At 39.7% G+C, this 22350-nt stretch overlaps 1 protein-coding gene across 4 annotated transcripts in view; it reads left to right on the top strand.

Moving 5' to 3' along the window:
- Window positions 1-22350, top strand: part of Enox1 (ecto-NOX disulfide-thiol exchanger 1) — a 520874-nt gene that overhangs the window by 283427 nt on the left and 215097 nt on the right. Inside the window, exon 1 of one of the 4 annotated variants that reach the window (XM_048341314.1) lies at window positions 123-1497. The exons of 2 other annotated variants lie outside the window; for them this stretch is intronic. In XM_048341314.1, the coding sequence (XP_048197271.1) occupies window positions 1440-1497 (58 nt within the window). In that variant the 5' untranslated portion in view covers window positions 123-1439. Of the gene's footprint in view, window positions 1-122; window positions 1498-22350 lie in introns of those variants that run through there. One more of the 4 variants, XM_048341313.1, reaches the window with a different exon arrangement.

Here is a 22350-nt window from a genome sequence, read left to right as displayed (position 1 = left end):
AATACTATGAAGGATCATGCATAAACATAAAATACCCTGGAGTCTTTTAAAAGAATCAGATAGACCCACTGGTCTGTCTAGCTATAGTTTTAAGTAAGGTTGCCTATTTAGACTTCTCAGTTGAGTTCTCACTTTCATCCTACTCCACCTCCAGTTTACTTTGCAAATTTTGGGTTCATTTGGAGTAGTGTGGAGGTGGCCAGATGTTCCAGTAATGTACGACTTACAGGCTAAAACACTATGAGAATGCTAAGCCACATCATCAGCCTACTCATACTTTTAAATAAAAGCGATCAAGGGAAACCACATATAAGGCTATATAAATCTGCTTGATGTAGTATGACTATGTTGAATGCCAGCTTTGAACACTTCAGAAGGTGCTATAACAAATAATGAAGACTTTGAAGAAAATGGAACCATTTGAATTGAAACACACCAACTTATTTACAGTATTCTAAGTTGTCAAGGAATCAAATAAAAGCCTACCATCCTTATGCATTCCCTTGTTCCTCTGTGGCTTCTTCATATGGTATACATGTTTCTGATAGAAATTACTCTTGCCAGGGATTAGCTGTAAGGTTATCAAGCAACTTCCCCCTTTTACCTCTAGTCTCTTACTGTTAGAATCTGAAAGTGAACTTATTTCTAAAGCTGAGATTAATACAAGCAAATGTTAAAAGAAAGTAAAGTAGACTTTCTCCCTGTGACTCAAAGTAAAAAGAATGAGTACCTATTTCACAAATAGTCTATGTGTGCTAACTGGGTTATTTTTCTCTTGGAAAAAGTTCTTTTTTAATTTTACTAAGAAATTAAAGTTGTATTAGCAGCTTTAGATTGGAAAATTTTCAAAAGATAAATTGCCATTTATTATTCTATGATTATCAGTTTAATTCTCCCCTCAAAAAGAAACCCCACTTTTTTGATGACCATAAATAGTCATGGGCTGCTGATAATCAGCTATTGTCCTCATCCTGGCCTCATCAGATCCAACATTACTGCCCAGTCAGTTCCAAAAATTTGACTAGTAGCCTGCATAAGTGACAAAGTCATCTGAAACCTCAGGCTCCTTTTTGGTGGGTATTTTGTTTAATCGCTCCTTGACCCTTTCTAAGAAATCTTATTTGCCCAAGGGAAATTTGGCACTGTAAAAGAGTGTTTGCATCTACTTAGGGAAATGTGCCTGAAATGGTGGCTTATTTGGAACTGAGAGGGAATGGAATGGACCAGACAGATGAGCCAGTTTAAGCAGGCAGAGAGCAACCTGAGCCTCCTAAATCTTATATAAGGAGTTGGTTCTTAGCAAAGCAATTCACTGGGTTTGGATCAAGCAAGACCCATTTCCATTCAACAAGCGTCTCAGTAAACTCTGTAAAAATTCTTTATTCAACAACTGCCTTAAGGCACGTCATATCATCTTAGAGTCCACTTAGATTTCTAAGATGGTGCGGATTTCTCGATTCAGCCCTGCAGATACCATGGTAGAAATTGCTCTCCAAGGTATGTTGCCCATTGAAACTCAGTCTTGTCCTTCAGATGGCTGCAGAATGTTTGGTGGTGGTGATGTGGCTCTGAGTTAAAGTGTTTGTTTTTTGGTTGCTAGAAGAGTTGACAAGTGAGTTGGTACATGGATTACCCAAAGAGGGGGCTTAATTCCACTTTTCTTCTCTCTCACCGAACTGAGAAGGAACTGACTTTCAAAGTGGAGCTGATATCTCATCTGCAGGAATGAAGAATGAGCAAGGCAAAGACACAGAAGTGAGGATGCACTGCATGTTATGGGGTGCTCTATTTCTTCCCTCTTTTGCCTTTTTTCTTCTTCTCAGCTTTCTACCTATGAAACTAGTCCATTTGTTTATAGTCATAACCACAAGGCTCATAACTCTGCACTGGCAAAGATGACAACTACAAGGCTTTTAAAATAAAATTTAAAATACTGAGCTATATTAATACATGTCTTGGTCTTTCTTAGCTGTTAGGAGAAAAGAGAAGGAAAGGGAAAAGGAGGGAAGGTAAAATAGAGGAGAGGAAAAAATAAGAAATTTTAGGAAATAAGGAAGAGGAAAAGAAAAGAGAGAGGAGAGGAAAGTAATGGAGAAATTTTAACCATATTGGCAGTACTGGGAATAAACTGAGTCCCATTAGGTATAGTAGCAATAAGTTCACCTTTAATAAAAAATAAAGTCTGTCTTTACACAATTAGCAATTTATTAAATGACCTTTCCTTCAAAGACTGCAAACAACTCCCTGTTCCTACTAATAAGAGAACATGTTTTACAAGGTTCATGTTGATTAATTGACAAATGCTGATAAAATCAAAGCAGAGCTAAAATGCAGTACACCAACTACAGCATAAATTACATTTGTTCAATAATGCTCCACTAGGTTATACTTTTACGGTTTACCTTTCAATAAATATTACTGCCTTAATTGAAACATCCATTGTGAAAATTTATGTCTGAGGATGACTTCTATTCCAGCCACGGCTGAAACTAACCATTTCTATATCTATATATGATTTTAACTCAATTAAAAGCAATGATTTCTGTGAATATTTTAAACAACTAGGCTTATTTTGCTAACAAAGAGCATTACATGCTTAGTCTATCGTCCTCCAGCTTGATGGCATCTGGGATGCGTTCCATGACAGGGCCTGTTGCTGCTTGTTTCATGTTCAAATGTAAATCAGACACAGTGTGGAGGGTTTCTTGCCAGACTCACATTCCTGCTTTTGTGTGTGAAAGAGTAGCTGTCTACCAGGATCTCCTGCATCCTCACCAAATTCAGAGGTCAAAACCATCCTAGCATAAAGAGAATTTAAAAAAGAGTTATGGTAAATGGGAAGATGTGTCAGGGAATAGGCTATCCTAATGGATGCCTCTCCACACTAGTCAAAATCCAGATCCCTAGACGGCTTCCCTCATTCTAGGTCTTTAGAAATACTAGCATCTGTAGGTTTAAGGGCCCAGCCGCTCCCATTGTTTTGTTTACACCAAACAAGTTTCTCAATCCTGAAATATATTATCGAATTAGAACCCTGAGCATTTGAATGTGCTCTGGCTTGTATGCCAGATCTAGATTGAGTTGAGGATTGATTAGCTAACTGAGCAGAGACCACCCTTGTGATGGGTAGAGAATGTGAAGCAAGAATATGTGGCAGTAGGATACAGGGACTTAGGGAAATGTGTGGTATGTAAGAACCAGAATGGGTTGGAGACATGATTCCCAGGGGCGAATTAACATGGTAGGTGTTAGGTTGGTGGGTGGGCTAAGGTGGGCGGTGCTGGTGAGTGGTAAAATTCCAAGTGATTGACAAGAAGGAAAGGAGCAGAGGACTAGTGTTGGAGGCCATGGAAGGCTAGCACGGGTTAACAAACTGATGAGTTGTCAGGACACTCAGCCCAGGCAGTTTGTAAGCACTTTCCAAGCAAAGCAATGAGTGGGATAGGTTCATCTGCCTGGAGACTCAGGTTGCAGGATAAAAAAGAGAATAAAAAATATCCTCAGTCAACTGAGAACTCAGGTCCCAAGTATTGGGTTAATGTGGACTCTGTTGTGGGACGGCCCTGACATCATTTGATTGTATCAAATGGCACAGAGTAGATGCTCCACAAATATTCACTGGTATGACCTGGGTTCTGGGAGAGAGGCAGGTCCTAAAGTGAGGTGAGTTTCATAAGGCAGTATAAAATTTTTTAATTAAATTTTCCCGGCACTTAGGAAAAGTGTGGCACAGCCACCGAGGCAGATGATCCTTTGTTTCAATGGGAATCTATGGTGGCCTGGAATTGACATGTGCTTCCTCCCTTGGCTTGATTCCTTCAGGGATGGCAAGAAGCAAGAAGAGGGCCAGCCCAGTATGGGACCTGGAAAGTTCTCAGCATGTGTGCATGCTTTGGGTAGGAGGCTTAGGAAAGAAAGGGGAAAGGAGAGCGTGAAGTGACTAAAACCCTGCAGAACTCCCAACTTCATGTCTGAAAATCTCAGTGAGACCAGAATTTGGCTGGAGAACTCACAACCCCCAGAGTCTATTATAATCTGCCATCAGCGCAGTGCAGCTGCAGACTGTCCTTGTCCTATGCATCCCCTCCCCTCGGGGCCAGCAGGCTCTGTATTTGTGACAAGAGCTGCAGGTAAAAATTATAGGCTCTGTCAACCCATGGATCCTTGAATAAAAGTCCTCTTGTGCTGGTGTTGGACACAACATAGATAAAAGTTGTAAAACATAGTCTTCTAAAAAATGTCCTGTTTCATTGGGTGACAGTGGCTCACACCTGTAAAATCCTAGGTACTCAGGAGGCTGAGATCTGATGATTGCTGTTTGAAGATATCCCGGTCAGGAAATCTGTGAGGTACTTATTGCAATTAAGCAAACCCCCATCCCCACCCCTACCCCCCCCCAAAAAAAATTCAGAAGTGGAGTTGTGGTTCTACTTCACAAGTCTCAGGACTGACACAAAAAAAGTCGAGTTTTTCTAAGTTGGGTCAGAGGGATGTAACATGTATGCCACCTACCATTCAGAGCCCCAGAGCAGAAGCAGCCGATGCATCACTCCTTAATTTGTTCTCCTGCACAATGTTCCCTCTTTTGACACTAGATGGGGCATTATTGTTATGACAGTAGCTCTAAAAATTTTAAATATATGCAGCCCAGGAAGAAAACATTTCTTAAAATGTAATCTTGTTCTGAAGAATTGGAGAATATCACAGCAGGAACCAGCCACAAACAGTGTGGATTTGAATTGCTTGTTTTCCCTCCTGACCTGAAATGCTGTGACCATCCCAAGTTTGGGCAGTGATAGCAGCAGACCTGGAGCTGGAATCCAGGGCCCAAATCTGAGCTTGAGTCATCCCTGAGCCTGCCTCAGTGCCTAGGCCTTATGCCCTGGGAAGAGCTACAGGGGATAGGAGGAGAAAAGAGCCATCTTCTTTTTATATGTACTTTTTTTATATGTACTTTTAATAGTACTGGAGTACTATTAGTACAGGAGTTCCTCCTAAATACATCCCTCCTATAACTTTATGCTTTTTAGGTAATGATTAAAGGAAAGTAAATAACATAATCTCTCTTAGGCACACAAACAGTTTTACAATGCCAGTATGAATGAATTAACTTCATTTGATTAACTATGAAAAGGCCAAGTACCAGTCTCTAGCTAACTTGACTTTCCCTGGGGTTTTGATTTGTATCTAGGGGTTGTGATGAAGATCCTGACTTGTCCGCTCTTAGTCTCTGCAGCTGTATACCAGCCGTCTTCACTGGGGCACTGGAGGCCGAGGGACTCATTAAACATTCCCAACCTTTAGTTAGAACCTCACAGAAGACACAGACCACACAGGAGACCTGGCTTCCTAGGTGGCAAAAAGCAGCACAATACAAACAGAATGTGCAGCCAGCATTCTTCTCCACTGGCCTTTAGTATCATTCAACAGCTGCAAGAGAAAGGGGCTGTCCCCAACCTCTCTTAGTAAGTCCCAGTGCAGAACAGAAACCATAAAAAAAAAAAAGAAAACCGATATTCTTTCTTTGAAACATAGTGTAACTTGGGTTATAAGCACACTGATATAAGGTTTCGCCATTTCAGTTTGTTGTTGTTGTTCTTCCTCCTCCTCTTCCTCATCTTCCTTCCTCCTTCTACTCCTTCTTTTGTGCCAATATGGTACCAGTGTAGAACTCAGGGTAGTGGTCAGAGCGCTGTCCCTTAGCTCTTTTGCTCAAGGTTGGCACTAAAGCAATTGAACCACAGCTCCACTTTCAGACTTTTGGTGGTTAATTTGAGGTTAGAGTCTCATAGACTCTCCTGCCCAGACTGGCCTCAAACTTTAATCCTCACATCTCAGCCTTCTGAAAACATTATGCTCTTTGGAATGCACTGATAATACCTCCTCATTGAAAGGCCACAAGCTGTTGCACCTCTGATTTCAGCCTTTACAGAACCTCACTTTTGGTGACTAAAAAGGCACTGGGAGTCCTCTCCTTACGCCATGCCCTCTTGTAAGCATTAGGACACTTAGAAGAATGGGTTACCAGAAAGAAATCATCTAGATTGAGATTTTTGTTAGATACTGCACCTTTAAACTTTTTTTTAAAGTAAAACACTTTAAGTCTAATTTGACAAAGTTGACTTGTGTCCTATTTGCTTTCCTGGCTTACAATGTCTCTCATCTGCCTCATCTAATCTCAGTTCAGTTGTCACTTTACTGATGGGCTACTACCCTTTCTGCTCCCATGCTCCTTGCAGAGTCCTCACTTTTTATCCATTGCTACCAGGGTATTGTCCATGCCACTAGAACAAGCACAAATCCCCAGTGTATTACAAAAGGATGTGGTTGGCTGTCTTAGCAGTCCTGTTGTGGACTGTAGGGACAGCAGATGATTTATGATGGATCTCACATCTACTGCACAGAACATAGTGGTAGATGTGAGAAGAGAACTCTATACATACTTATAGGACCGACTCTAATGATGTCAACACTATCCCTTTTAATATAAAGCTTCTGAATGTTCAGAAGCCTTAAATAAGAACTCCTAGTATTGGCTAGTTGTGGTGAGTCATGCCTTTAATCTTACCTATGAAGGAGGCTTAGATTGGAAGGATCATGGCTCAAGGTCAGACTGGACAAAAAGTTAGTGAGATTTCATATAAGCTAACAAAAAGGAGAACACAGTAATAGGTGCTTGTGACTCCTGATATTCAGGAAACATAAATACAAAGATTGCCATTAAGGGTCACCTTAGCCTAAAGGTGAGAGCCTGTTTAAAGAAAATAACAAAAATGAAAAGAACTGGGGATGTTGTTCACATGGTAGAGTGCCTACCTAGCAAGCACAAGGCCCTGAGTTCAAATCCCTGCACTACTCACCCCCCCCCCAAAAAAAATCCTCATAGTCTTTTGAAATTTTCTGAAGAATTAACATTTTAATATTCTTATATTTAATCTGAAAGTCTTGTGTCAAACTGGACAGGTATGTCCCTGGGGGTGGAGATGCTCGTCACTTATTTGCTCCCCGCATTTGAGTAAGACAGAACTTTCATTGCAAGTTCACTTTGCTTTATGCAAGAGAGGCAGACTAGAAAAGTTGTATACAATCCAATTTCTACAAATCATATTCTGTATTAAAATATACCAAAGGGATGAATACTGTCTAGGGGTCTTAGATCCTTTTGCTTCTCCAACAAGTAAAGAATTATGATGCATAAAAAGTAGAAGCAGAGGAAAACTTTATTTTACGTGAGAATAAGGTTCCAGGGAAAGTACAGATGACCGCTTGTCTATTGGCAGATTGGTATGAGCCCCGGACAAGGACTCTTGCCTGGGAGGACCAACTTATCTCATGTGAGGTTGTGTCCATCTGCTTCCTGGGCGAGGCAGAGGAGAGTACAGGACTATTAGTGAAAAAGAGAGGGAAGGGAACCCAAAAATCTGTAACACTTGTGGGGTCCCCCTTGTATATCCCTTCTGGGTGAGTCTCCACTGTTCCGATATTTGGTTAGATCACACTCCATGTCACTCCACAAGGATGGGGTGCCTGTCTCCTCTAGAGGTCTGCTCCAGCACTGTCAGAGGTTTGTCTGCACCCGGCGGCTGTTTCTTCCTCTCTGCCTCATTGTTTTCTTTGACTCTCCCTCAGGACTACTTAATTTTTTTGAAGTGGAGTACTTATAAAAATATAATACTTATAAAAAGAATATTTACAAGAGAATAATTTCTGACATTACCAAGGAATTTTCCTCTTGCAAAATGGCTTCCCCCTAGAATGATAAAGGCACCCCTATATTCCTGTCAAAATTTCTCCAAGCATCATGCTTTTTTTCACTATAGCATATTTAAAACACTGATCTTAGTCCTAAGATGACTTTTATGCAACAGATATTCCTGGCCTGAAGTTAATAACTCCTATCACTGTCATAAAATTGGTATGTATAATATATTATTTCTGATTCAGTTAGTAAATAAATCCTTGACATGGGCATTTACTGATTTTTATACAAACCAAATCTGAAGAGATAGCAGTATACTAGTCCCTTGATTTGCAAGAATTAAGAGCTAATGTGAATTCTTGTGAAGTCAGAAGACTGAAAAAGGTACAAATCTTAATGGCATACCTATTGTCCAAATAACCACTTGTGCTGTACCTAGTTTCATTTGCATGTTTTCATTTTCCTTCTTTCCTATTTGACCTACAGGGACTAGGAAGATGCTTGGAACAGTGTGTGGGTTGAGGATATTGTCAGAGTAAACAGGACCTGCGCCAGGCCTTGAGTGTCCCTTTTGCATTCAGAATGCCTCTTCTCTTTCCTGGTGGTTGGCACAGCGGAGGTCTTTCAATAATACATTCACCGAGTTGAGAAATATTATACTTGGCTCTGAAATTACGTATTTAACACATCCTCGGCATATGTCACGTGGGAGGCCTAGTGCTTTTAAACTGAGGTTCTGCCATGCATAAATAAAACACTCCAGCATTGACCTTTTTCAGTAAACAATACTAGGAATGTTGAGTACCTTTAAAATTCAAATGCAGCTTTTAAAAGGTGTTCTCATTCTCACAGCTGAGACCTGCCTGCTCTAATAGCCAGCTCATCTGAGGTCAGGGAAGAGCCTGAGAACCAGTCAGATTTGGTACATCTAGGCTTCTTTTAACTCCATGGCCAGAAGCTCTGGGGCCCTGTTCTGTTCAATTCTTCCCTCATATAGGCCTTTTAATTTCCCAGGAGACCTTTCTCATGTCTGAGCATTTTATATGGTAAGCATTACATGTGGACCAACATATATGGCTCACCCAATTTTAATTAAGCAGTAAACCTGATCTTTATTTATTAGAAAATGTATTTCAAACATAGCTATTCCCTCTCTGACCTCTACCTTATATATGTTTTTTATTGGCTGTGTCTCTTCTCACCCTTTAAAATATGGGAGAGGAAAACCCTCACCTCATTATAAGACACCATCCAGCTTTAATTAATGGTCCTTGGGACTACAACATGTTGAGCCACATAGCTGATTGGAGACTGCACTTAGCAAAAGGGGCCAATGACAGGCAGACCCACTGTCCTGCCTTGAAGTAGACAGGGCCTCCAGCGAGAAGAGCTATATCTGAGCCGGTTCACTGGATTAAAGAAAAAATGATGCTCAGAAGCAGACTTTCATTCTAGCCTGGAGCTTGTAGTAAATGTACTTGAAGGTTTCCCTGTCTCCATCTTGTTTGTCTCCTTTTTCTTTAATTCTCCAGACTGTCATTGTTCTGGTTTGGACAATGAAGTATCCACAATAATTCTAGTAATCTGTGCAAAAGTACCCATTTGGAAAAACATACATCTCTTTTAAGAAATTGGCGTCTGTGGGGGCTGGGAATATGGCCTAGTGGTAGAGTGTTTGCCTCGCATGCATGAAGCCCTGGGTTCAATTCCTCCGCATCCTGTATATAAAAAACCAGTGGTGGAGTGCTAGCCTTGAGCAAAAAGAAGCTAGGAATAGTGCTCAGGCCCTGAGTCCAAGCCCCAGGGCTAGCAAAAGAGAGAGAGAGAGAGAGAGAGAGAGAGAGAGAGAGAGAGAGAGAGAGAGAGAGAGAGAGAGAGAGAAGAGGGAGAGAGAGAAAGAAAAAAGAAAAGAAATTGATATCTGTAACTTTAGCTTAGTGTGTTGTAATTCTCAGTCATAATGGGAGATTATAGCTCTTAGGGGGAGGTGGCAAATAATGGATGAAAAAGCTGGCTTCATAGAATGTATTGAATACCCCCAGCGCTACATGGGATCATTCTCATTTTTAAACCTTCATTTATGTGTCCAGTAGTGTGTGCTCTCTATGGATCTGAATATATCAGAACTAGCAGAAACCAATAGTTTAGCTCTTGGGTTTCTGTGACATTTTGAGGACTACTGGTTAATTATATTGTAATATATTCAATTTGGGTTTGTCTAATGTTCTCTTGTGATTAAGTTGAGGTAATACAGTTTTAGCAAGAATACCACTGAAGTATGTAACATTTTCAGTGGACCAAAAGTTTATTATGTCATTGTGTATCATTAGTATCTCCAACATGTTTAATAATATCAATTGACACAATATTCTCTCCCTAATTATCCAAATTATATCATTATCAGAATGTGGTCTAGTAGTAGAGTGCTTGCCTAGCATCCATCAAGTCCTGGGTTTGATTCCTCAGCACCACATATACAGAAAATGCTGGAAGTGGCACTGTGGCTCAAGTGCTAGAGTGCTAGCCTTGAGCAGAAAGAAGCCAGAGATAGTACTCAGGCCCTGAGTTCAAGCCCCAGGACTGGCAAAAAAAAAAATCAGAACATCATTCTAATGCCAGGGGTTGCATTTATTATTTATATGCTTTTATAAATATAATAGGTATTTTAACCTGGGAAAATGTTACCTCAGTGATTTTTATTAGAATTAATACTGTATACTGTATTCTAATTTTAAGCATGTATAGAAAATTGTTCTGATTTTTAGTTTTCTGATCAATATAATGTTGTGAGGATTTTATATTTCTAGCTATCTGTCTCTCTCTATGTGGATATGATTACAGTCAGTGATTGCCTGGACAACTATAGATGAATTTGAAGTCTGATTTTGATCTTTCTTTGTGTGAAAAAAAACCACAACAACACAACTCATATTTAATCTCAGCACAATAAATTTTCAAAAATAAAGCTCAGGAGTTAGTTAAATATTCTAGTAAGCACTGTGGACAGTGTTTAACTTTCAAACCTTGGTAATCACAATTAAAGTGAAATTTCCAACCTTTCTGGTTTTGAAGTTAGCCACCTGTTTATGCTTCTTTAAGTGCCCCACTGTGGAGCACTTTGGATTTCATACTAATTCACATTTTTATTCAGTTAGTTGTTTGCATTAGTTCTTAGACTTGATCAGATACATGTGATAGGAGAGCCCCAAATTTCAAGTCTAAAACTACTTAGATCTAAACAAAGGGCAGCTGATATTTCTCAGGTTAAACACTCGTGCCTATTTTATCCTTAAATTATCTTGTCCTTAATTTTTTGTTTGATATTTTGATGTAAGTTATTATCTTATATGTCTTTGATATTCTGGGTTCCCCAAGGGCGATAAAAATCTCTAAACCTGTATTTCCTGATGCTGCATTTTGAAAATTATTTTTGAGCTCATATTGAAAGTGATGCAATGATGCCTAATTTTTTTATTTTAATGAGAAAAATCTGACACTGGTAGTTTACTAGGTAGATGTTAAACACAATAGTGAAAAAAGGCTGCTATATGCCAACCTCTACAAAAGAAAACACCAGTCTAGTTAGAGAGAGAAACATTGAGAAAATCTGCATTTACAAATATACAAAAAACACGAAATTAACAACCAAGCAGTTAGAAAACAACATATCCATGGAAAGTATATTGGGTCAAAGCAGTGTTCTGCCTGCAAGCTTTGCAGCCAGGAATGCCACATTATCACACAAATAAACACTTATGACTGTGAGATCTAAGCTAGGCTCTGGCCTCTCAAGCCTGTAATCCTAGCTACTTATGGTTCCAAGATAGCCAGGGCAGAATAGTTTGTGAGACAACATCTCCATAACCACAAAAAACTAATAACAAAAGATTGGGAGCTCTATAAAGGTGTGATAGTGGATGCTTGCAATCTCAGCACTTGGAAGGCAGAAGCAGGAAGAGCTGCAATTCCAGGTGAGCCTTAGTTAAGAAATCCTTTTTTTGTTAAATATTTTTTTATTTATTAATTAAATTTTGTTGACAAGGTGTTGTGCAAAAGGGGGACAGTTACATAATAGGGCAGTGAGTACATTTCTTGTGATATCTTACTCCTATCTTAAAAACCTTAAAATAATTGAAGATATTCTGAAAGATCATCTTAAATACTACCTACCCAACATTACATTGTAAGTACAGGAGGACAAGCAGCTTTTTCTTCAAAACCTTCGAGAAAAAACTTCTTTCCTTTCCTTCCTTCTTTTTAAGCAGTTTATTGAACAGTTGTAAATTAACTGTATACTATAGTAACAAGTTTTCTTACACCTCAGGATCTTCCCTGGAGTGGTTGTAAAAAATTAAAAAAAAAAATCCTTGGGTTTCATGTGAGAGCCACAAAGGCAAATCTCCAGAAGATAAAATCTAGGCCTATCTATAGTTTTCTTTTATCTTTCTGAAGGTTTTCTTTTTTCAGTTATAGGAGAATGAACTCTGGACCTCATGTTTGCTATGCAAGTGCTCTCTCTACCAATTTGAAAAACACCCCTAGTCTTTTGCTCTTGGTTTTTCATTTATTTGTTTTCAGATAGGTTCTTACCTTGACTTTGCCTAGGTGGCCTGCAATGTTCATCTTTCTGTCTTTTCTTTCTGAGTATCTGAGATTACAGATGTGTAGCATTGTGATTGGCCAAGCATATAATTTGCTATAGCCTACCTGATGTCCAAAAGTTGAGAACATTATGTACCTTTCCCACAAACCAGCACTGTGGCTATGAGGTTAACAAATAGCCACTTTGGGGACAGACATGCTCTTGTACATTATGTGAAAGCACTTGACTGCTCTGTGGAAAGCTCATGTGTTCTTCTGAACTAAACAGATCTGTTAATTTTGCTTGTACCTTGGATATCTGTGTTACCAGTCTACTGAATTTTTTTTGAATAATGCTTTATGCTATCACTCTTGTCACTCCCTCCCTCTCACATTCATGTCCCTGATATTTCATGGTGAAATTTATTCTAGCTCAGAAACAGCTCCTAAATCCATCCTCTCCCCCATCTCCACTGCCTCTACTTTATCTGCCCAGCTTTCTCGTAATCACCTCTGGACAGAGCCCTTTGCCAACATCTCTCATTGGAACTTACCATCCACTACACTGCAAGGATTGTTGTTTCAAATTACACATTTCATTCTGTCACTCCCAATTTAAAATACCCTAGCAAGTCCCTGCTGCCTCTGGAATTAAAACATTTTAGCATAGACTCCACCTCAGTGTGGTTGATATCCAAATCATCTTTTTATTCCTTTGTAACATCAACTCCCACCATCCTTCAAGAAAATCAGAAATTATTATCATGGCAGAGTCAGTTGGCTCTTTCTTTGTGTTCTTTCTATTCATTTGTGGTTAAATTCACCTAACCACTTACCTATATACCTGCCCAAATCCTGAACTACCAATCTGGGCCTCCTCCTTGGAACAACTTTCTTCTTCTTCTTCTTATTTTTTTTTTTTTGGCCAGTCCTGCCTTGGACTCAGGGCCTGAGCCACCATCCCTGGCTTCTTCCCGCTCAAGGCTAGCACTCTGCCACCTGAGCCACAGCGCCCCTTCTGGCCGTTTTCCATATATGTGGTGCTGGGGAATCTAACCGAGAGCTTCATGTGTAGGAGGTAAGCACTCTTGCCACTAGGCCATATTCCCAGCCCCGTGGAACAACTTTCTTGTTTGTGTAGATTTTAAAATGCTGCTGCCCAGAATAGATGTCCACTAGATAATCAGCTAGATGGCTAATAAGCCAGTGCCTTTCTGTAGAATGAATGGATGAGAGAAGGAATGAATGAGCTTATTCTGTTCTTTGTAGGACTACTCAGCTTGGCCTATTCCATATCCACTCTTTCATATCCACTCTTCTTCTAGAATATAAAGGTAACTATTATTTTTTTTCTCTTTTGCAGCATCTAATAAATTGTCATTCTGAAGTTGGCACTGCCTCTGGAATTCCAGTAGTGATTATAGGTCATTCTCAAAGTTGTACTAAATTCTCAAGGTCAGATGACTATCTCCTGCTGAACTTGCTACAAGTTCGGGTTGTTACTGATAGGGAAGTGGTAAATATTTGACCTACAGTCAAATCACCCCAGGATTGGGGCTTATAATGGGTTGTTCTGAGGATATCTGGTGCTCTTACCTCCATCTAGAATTGACCTACACCAAGATCCAACCCCATCCAAACTGACATTCCATACTTAGACTGTTCATCCTCCCCTTCCCAATTCAGAGATGATCACATTCATAGGAAAAGACTCTCAAAATGAGTCTTGTACAATTCTGAAATTTTTGTTGTTTGCTATTAATAGTTTTTCCCAAGGATGTTGCTGTTTTTCCTTATTCTTTCTTTCAGATAATTTTAAATATATATACTATGTGCTATATCTTTGGTTCCAAATTTGTCTCAAAATTTAAGACTCTCCAGCCGGCTTCTAAGAATTGTTCCTACACATCTGTAATTCTCTCTACTTTGTGGCTCTATTTCCAGTTACCATTTACTCCTTTAGAATCAGACTCATAAGAGTAGTTATTAGAAAAAGAGTGACTTCCATATATAGTGCCATCCTCTTTTCTTTTATGAGGATTATTACTCTCTAATCACACAATCAAATTTTTATTTTCTGAATCTCTCTAATAATGATTGGAGCTTATGTCACTTATGCTTCATAATGTATTTCTCTGAACTTTTCATATGCTTTTCACTAATCAGTGATATGGATCTGATTTGAATTTATGGCCTCTACCCTCATGATTATGAACTTGAGGCTGTACAGTAAGTTTCCTCCAAGAGTTCTGTCATCCTTGTGTTGTTATTGACTTTTTTGTAGTGAGTCAATATGAAGGCTGTTATGTATTTCCTCATTGTCACCACAGGTTGTGAACAGATTCCTGCCAGTGCTGTCCTGATTTAATTAAAACATTGTAAATCTGTTCTCATGACTTTATTTAAAGGTCTCTTAAAATATGCCATATTTTGTGGATTGTTTTGGCTAATGGATTCTGAAATTCCTTTCCATGCTATAAAAATGTGCTCTTTTTTTTTCTTTCTACTAAAATAGTCTGCTTTACACTCTGAAGAGTAAGCCCCTAGTTTTAGTATTCAATGAGTTGGTAAGTGTATATTTCTATCATCACGGCTCCCCTAATCTTTCCAGGCTATCTTATAAAGAGGCTCACTTTGGTTTTATAGTTGATAAAGCAGCTTCTTTGTGAAGGAAAACATTGTACTTAGGATGCGCAGATTTAAATCCCTTGACATTTCTCTCAAAGCAAGATTTTTAAAGAATAAAAGTACCATTGTTATTATGTGTGTATGTGTGTATATATGGGGGGAGGGATAGAGAGAGCTGTATAATCTGAGTAGATTCACTGAAATGTAAAATAGCAGAGCGACAGCTCTGTCCTCTCAACAGCCTCCAACGCTTTCTCCCAAATTTGCACATTTGTATCTCCGTCCCTGCCTGAGTTGCCTGCACACCTCTCCTCTCTCTTCCTTCTGAGAATATTTTTGTCCTCTGAGGCCCAGCCCATATTCTGCTGCTGTGGTGTCTCCCTGCTTCTCAGATAAAAGTAACATCTTCCTCCCTTTTAACCACTAACACTTCTATAGTGAAGGTTTTCTTTTATAGTGCTTGTTTAAAAAAACTAGTGACTGGTCTAGCTACTAGACTGCTCTGTCTTATGGAGAACTATCATTTTATGACTGGAAGCAAAGACTTATTAGTAGGAAGGATTTTGTTTCTTATATTCCATATTGAGAAAAGCTTTAAAAAAATCAAATACCCTGTGAATATTTTGTGTTTGGGAACAGAAATAAACTATGTAGGTGGTATGAGTACCATTATTTTATTTTTTTTTAAGCACGTGAGTCATAATTGTCTCTCTACATTTCCAAGGTCTTAAGCATGAAGGAGACTATTAAAAGAGTTTAAGTCTAGTTGCAATGTGGGCAGCAAGGACCCGTGTGGAGAAGTGACTTTCGATGGCTTCTTTCTTGCCTAATGGCGATGTTGCCCTGCAAAACTGAATGAGTTCAGGTAGTTCACCTATGTTCTGCCCAACCACCCTCACCACACTATAATGCTGTGAAATGGTGGTGGGGGTTCCTAGTCGACAGTACCATGGAGAAGGGGGGACAATTCCTGTGTTGCTCAGTGTTCCAGGCTGCACTGGCCTCCCTGTGTACTCTGTTGCATGGCCTACCAGCTTCTTATTGTAGAACGATCATGAAAGGAAACAAATGGCATTTCCTGGTGCTCAAGCCCCAGGAGCAGTGTGTGTGTACACTCACATAGATACAATCACATAAGGAATGTTCTATGAGAAAAAATGTGTATTATGCAGTTGGTGATGTAATGTGCATTATATCTTGAAGATATAATTGTTCTATAATTGTAAAGGAATAAATGCTTTCATCCTTTTAAACAAAAAAAAATAGAAACACACACCCCCCCCACCACACACAGCATGTAAGGAAAATATATAGAATTCGATGATCACTGTCTATATCTGTATTATCAAAACACTGATACATAACTCAATAAAGTACCCACTTTATTCTCATTCTATACAATAATATCAGAAAAATACTAGTCTTTCAAAATATATTTCTTCCTATCACATGTTGAACTAGATGAAACTACCAATATACAACTATTTTCAAAACCCACAGAAACATCAGTTTCTTATAGCACATAGCAGATGTACGTATTACATATTAAAACAATGATTTTAGGTTCCATGTTAAATCTGACACACCACCCTTGGGGAACTCTGGAGTTTAGGGGAGCAAGAATTGATCTAGCAAGGTACAGGAATGAAGGCCTTGATGTATGAGTCAGAAAGAAGGGAGGCATGGAGAAGACAAGGGTGAGTGGTACTCACAGAGAGCAGCGCAGGCACTGGTGGGACAGGGGCAATGCACACCACCAGAAGGAAGCCTGAAGGACCTGAGGGAGAGCACCTGTCTCCTCTGTAAATTCCCTACTCTTGTGTTCATATCTGAAGAGCATGTATTCAAGGAATGAATTCAGTTTTAAGACATCTCTGAAGCGTCCTGAGAATTGTTCTCTTATCTTACTCTAATCCCTTCAGCAAGATCAAGTATTTTTATTCAGAGTATGTAGTTGTCAACAGGGTGACTGTATGTGCAACAGTTCTGTAACAGCACTCAGCAGGCATGGCTGACTGCATGAAGACAGCTGCATGGGCTGTCAAATCTTAGGGAAGGCTCCGCTGCCAGAGGTAGTGATGTTAGGGTTGAGGCTCCTTCCAGTTCATTCAAGAAGCTCTCTTGGCCACTCCTGTGAGCATCATTATATCTTTCAGGCCTGTTCCTCTTGTGCTAAGACTAGCCTTAGGCATTTGTCCTTACCAGGTGTAAGTAATGGGTAATCACCCAGCACATTCCTCTGAGCTTACTTAAGGAGGACATTAAAGGTCATATTCCCCAGATCAGTTTCTGTGGCTGCTGTGTCCCTCTTAGGCCCGGGATCAGCCCTGCTGGAGATATATTACCACAGAAGACAGTGAAGTACCCAACCAATGGGCTATAGAACAACATGAACTATGGCTTGCGGAACAAAAGAGAACAATTATGTCATAATATATTGAAACACTCATCAAATGCTCCAACATGTGGAAATGTGGCCTCATTACTCTTAGACCTAATTTAGGAAATTATAGACAAGCTTTGTCAGGTCCTTATACTTAAAGGAAATCACTGAAGGCCAGTGGCTCCCACCTATAATCCTAGCTATTCAGGAGGCTGAGATCTGAGGCCCATGGTTCAAAGCTAGCCTCTCAGAAAAGTCTGCTAGACTCATATCGCCACATAATCACAAAAGAAGTTGGAAATGGAGCTGTGGTTCAAGTGGTAAAACACTAGCCTTGAGCAAAAGAAGCTCAGAAACAGCACCCTGACTCTGAGTTCAAGCCTTAGGACTAGCACAAAAAAAGAAAAAAAGAAAAAAGAAAAACAATCATGGTTCCATATGGGAGAGCCTAATAAAGGGAAGGCTGTTGGAGGTATGTGTTCTGGTCAGCTTGCATTTGAAGCAAGAAGCTATTTACTATCTCTAGAAACTGAGTAGCCATAACAAGACAAGTCCCTCCAGGGCCTGCAAGGCTCCAGATGTCACATCATCAGGAAGACAAAAATAAAAAGCTATGACAAATACACACACATGTCTATGCATATGCACACACACATTTATAATTATTTTTCAGTGAATTTGAATGGGGATGGAGCATTTGTGTCTATACCAAGTATTAGATATTGATTCAGCTGTTGATAATTCAGCAGGAAGAACATTTGAAAATGTTTACAAATAACCCTGCCCTCGTGGATGACTGACTTCTCAAAGAAAATACCATGTTATATAATCTCATGTGCTGAAAATTCTGTAGAGAAAAATGAAGCTCATAGAAAGACAGAGGAAGCTGAACTTGCTTGTGTTAGGTGGAGATCATCCAAGGCCCCTCTACAGGGATGACAAAGGCAGGGCAAGAAGGTGAGGAGGGATGGGGTAGTGTGCTAGTATCTAAAGGGGCCAAGGTTTGCAGTCACGGAGTGAAGATTAGGCTTAGCAGGCTCAGGGGAGAATAGCATACCCTACCATAAGAACTGAGGTTCAGAGTGACCAGCAGCCATAAGGCCTCTGAAGGGCCTCGGAGACCACCTAAGCATGACAGGAGGCTGTCTGTAGTGCCAGACACTGAGGCTTTATGGGGCAAGAGTTAAGCTTTAGCCTTGAAAGCAAATGAAGTAGCTATCACCCTACTCTGTATTTTTATGCTCTCCACTGTTACATTTTTATAGGCATTTGAGATGAGCCTTGGTTTGCAAATGGGTGAAGCTTTAATATCTTTCTCCCCAAAGGTCTACATTTAGAAGTTATTTTTACAGTTTAAAACAAATCAAACAAATAAAAACTTCTCTTGTACAGTGTGAAAGGACAGCTTTAGGTCATGACAGAAAATGGCTTTCTGCACCATTGAAAAGCTCTGGTATGTATATGGCATTTAAATAAAATGGAATGCCGTTTTAAAAAGTGCCACACTTCTGTAAATCTATGGAAAGAAAAGAAAACTATACACCATTAGCCATTTGCTTTTACTTTTTATTAAGTCCTGTTTTCTTTCTTTTTTTTTTTGCGAGGGGAGGCATTTGATATCCTTTGCTGAATATAAAGTAAAACCCACCCACACTCTACTTACTGTAAGAAAGCCCACAACAGAAACTTCATTTCAAATCTAATTGTGGATATTGTTCCTTCATTAAAAATTCAGAGGGTTTGTGAATGTGTCACGTAAGTACTGGCATCTCCATTGTTTCCCAAGCTTTTTTCTCACTTCCAATTGTGATTCAAATTTTAAAACATATATATATATATATATATATATATATATATATATATATATATATGAAGGTATCCTCTGAAGAAGAACAACAAAAGAAAAATAAGGAAGAACTTATGGATGTCAATAGAAAACCTGAGTGAGCAAATGTGCTGCAGTTTTCCCCAATTTGGTTTCAGTTTATGTAGGTAAATGGTTAGGAGCAAACAAGTTTCCATTAACTTTCCATCTTATTAGTGAACTCCCCTTGCCCCTTCAACACACAACTTGTAAATGTGCTATTCACTAGCAGTGGGTCCTGTTATCCTTGGCTGATTCTCAGCACAAATTCTCCTGCCTCTCCACCCATGTTACCCAAACCAAACGCCCAGGCCACTGTTACTGCCCTGCACTGTGACTGCTGAAGTACACAAAAGGAGCAACAACTGTGCTGTTATTTATTTATTTATTTTTTGAGTGATATAGGCTCCTGCTGAAATCCACAAGACGAGCAATGCTGTGCGGTTAGTTTCTCTGAGTAGCATGAGTTTCATGTTGAAACCCTCTTGTTTACATGTATGGACTTGCAGCAAGAATATGCAAATATGCATTCTCTTCCATATGTAGGCATTAGTTTCTTAAAAAGGCTAATTCACAGTGCAACAACATGAATAACAGGAAATAAGTACTCATAGGCGGGAGTTGGGGTCAAGTAGAGAGGATACGTAGACAAAGAGAAGAAGGGGGGGGACGAAGCAATCATAAAATTCAATTCATATCATACAAAATTAAGAAAATTGAGGGAAGGGGTAGGGTTGGAAGGGATAAGGGAGAATGATGAAGGCAGTGACGTTGTTGTCCTGTGAGAATATAGAGAAGGAACATTTTGAGAGGTCAAATTGGGACTCTTTATTAAAAGGCTGGCAACTGTGTGGTGGGATCCTGTCTCAAAGACCAACAGTCTCATAATACACACTGTCGAAACTGAGCCATAAGAGCAGGAGAGGAAAGAAAAAAGCAGGAAGACGATACCAACAAACCAGACAGCTCCATTGGAGAGCTAAAGTGGGAAGCCACAGTGACCAGAGAAGAGACAGGAGACAGGACAGAAAGAAACATGGAGACATGTGATATAGCATAATGGCACCTGAGCTGGTCTGTGCCAAAATTGGGTTAGATCAGGGGGCAGGGTCCCAGAGAGCTTGACAGTTCACAACCCATGACTGGCAGGTCCAGTAATCTATTGTCCAAGTTTCCGCCCCTGCCTCCAGGAATTCAGGCATGCCCATTAACTGGGAGTGGAACTTCCTGCCTCTACCATGAGGACAAGATGGTTCCAGTTAAACCCAATACCCAGCCATCCACCACGTGGCCAAGATAGCACCGGTTTGACTCAACATCCCTTCTTCATCATGAATCAAGATGTACTGTATTCATTAATTCATTAGATGGTAACCTCTTTTTTTTTTTTTTTTTTGCCAGTCCTGGGGCTTGCACTCAGGGCCTGAGTACCTGAGTACTGTCCCTGAATTCTTTCAGCTCAAGGCTAGCACTCTACCACTTGAAACACAGTGCCACTTCTGGTATATAGTGCTGAGGAATCAAACTCAGGGCTTCATGTATTTGAGGCAAGCACTCTACCACTATGCCGTATTCCCAGCCCATTAACCTCTTTGTACTACTTAAAGATAATAAATATATAATTAAGATAAACATATATGAAAACATATACAGGGGTATATGAATATGTACACAGAAACAAATAGACTGAAGGATGGCATATTTGGGAGAATTCCAATGGCATAACTTATTTGAACAATTAGCAAAAGCAGTCTAACAAACTGTATGTATGCTAGGAAGCTCAAACAAGTTTTGTTATGGGGGGTGGCCAGATGAATGGAGACAAGAGGGGCAGGCAAATACTGTCACTATATTCTCAATGTATATTACGTAAAAATGGAAATACATAATTTGAGGATGTGAACAGGATTGGGAGAGATGGAGGAGAATGATGGGAGAGATGACATGGATCAAGATGCATTGTACTCATCTGACTTATTGAATTGAAATCTCTTTGTACAACTACTTAAACTTAAAAAAAAAAGAATATAGTCATTCTTCACCTTTAAAACAACCATGGACCCCATATATTAAAATGGGCCTATAAAAATATAACAAAGCTGAAAAATGGTTTGCACCTAGAAACACCGTAGTCAATCTAAGGTCATAGCATACTGCTCATATTTGTGGCAATGCTGATGGAAACACACTTGAGCTGCCAGGCGTATAAAAATACAGCACATGAAGTTATGAACACTACTTAGTGTGATACTTTTTATAGTTATCTTAGAGTGTATTACTTATTTTTAAAGAAGCAGTGTTATCTCACTTTATGCTTTCTGCTCTCATCTCATGAGTCATTAGAGGGGTGATGTACAATTCCTTTTGGGGGAGCAGAAAGAAATGAAATGCTTAGCAAGCTTGGACAGTGTAAAGCAGTATGCCAGGCATACTGGCAGCAGCCCCCTGTATCTCATGCATGCTGTCTCTCGATTGCTCCAGGAGGGCCCAGTGAATAACTGACCTTTTCTGTCTGGATTTGTGCAGTCTACCCATGGTGTTCATGCACCAATGGGATGGTGTAATGATGCATCTTCTCAGAATGAAGCCTTGTAGTTAAGTAACACATGACTCTACTAGAAAACTAGTCCTGTGTGACAGTGTCTAGCAAACTGTGATCCTATGGCTTGGAGGAAATGCACTCTTCTGGACTTCATATAGAAACGGCCAATGATGGGGCTGAGAATATAGCCTAGTGTCAAGAGTGCTTGCCTCATATACATGACGCCCTGGGTTTGATTGCTCAGCACCACATAATAGAAAAGGCCAGAAGTGCCGCTGTGGCTCAAGTGGCAGAGTGCTACCCTTGAGCAAAAAGAAGCCAGAGACAGTTCTCAGGCCCTGAGTCCAAGCCCCAGGACTGGCAAAAAAAAAAAAAAAAGAGGAAGAAATGGACAATGATTTTTTTTATGATAAATATATTTTAGAAATTACCTTTTTCTTCATATAAAATCATTTTTTAAATTTAGCTCAGCAAGGGAGATTGCAGATTCAGAGACTTTTTCAGCCTAATGCAAGTCTGAGTGGAAAGATATAGCCATAACCATCATCTTAATGTCCATCACATGTTTGCTGTCGACTCCTGTTTTCTCTAATTCGTTGCCCTTTGGGAGGTGACCTCTTATCATCTCCTTGGTTAATCTAATAGAAGAGGAC

The sequence above is a fragment of the Perognathus longimembris genome, chromosome 3 (assembly GCF_023159225.1).
Source record: "Perognathus longimembris pacificus isolate PPM17 chromosome 3, ASM2315922v1, whole genome shotgun sequence".
Lineage (NCBI taxonomy): Eukaryota > Metazoa > Chordata > Mammalia > Rodentia > Heteromyidae > Perognathus > Perognathus longimembris.
This window is presented reverse-complemented; position numbering and strand designations above follow the sequence as displayed.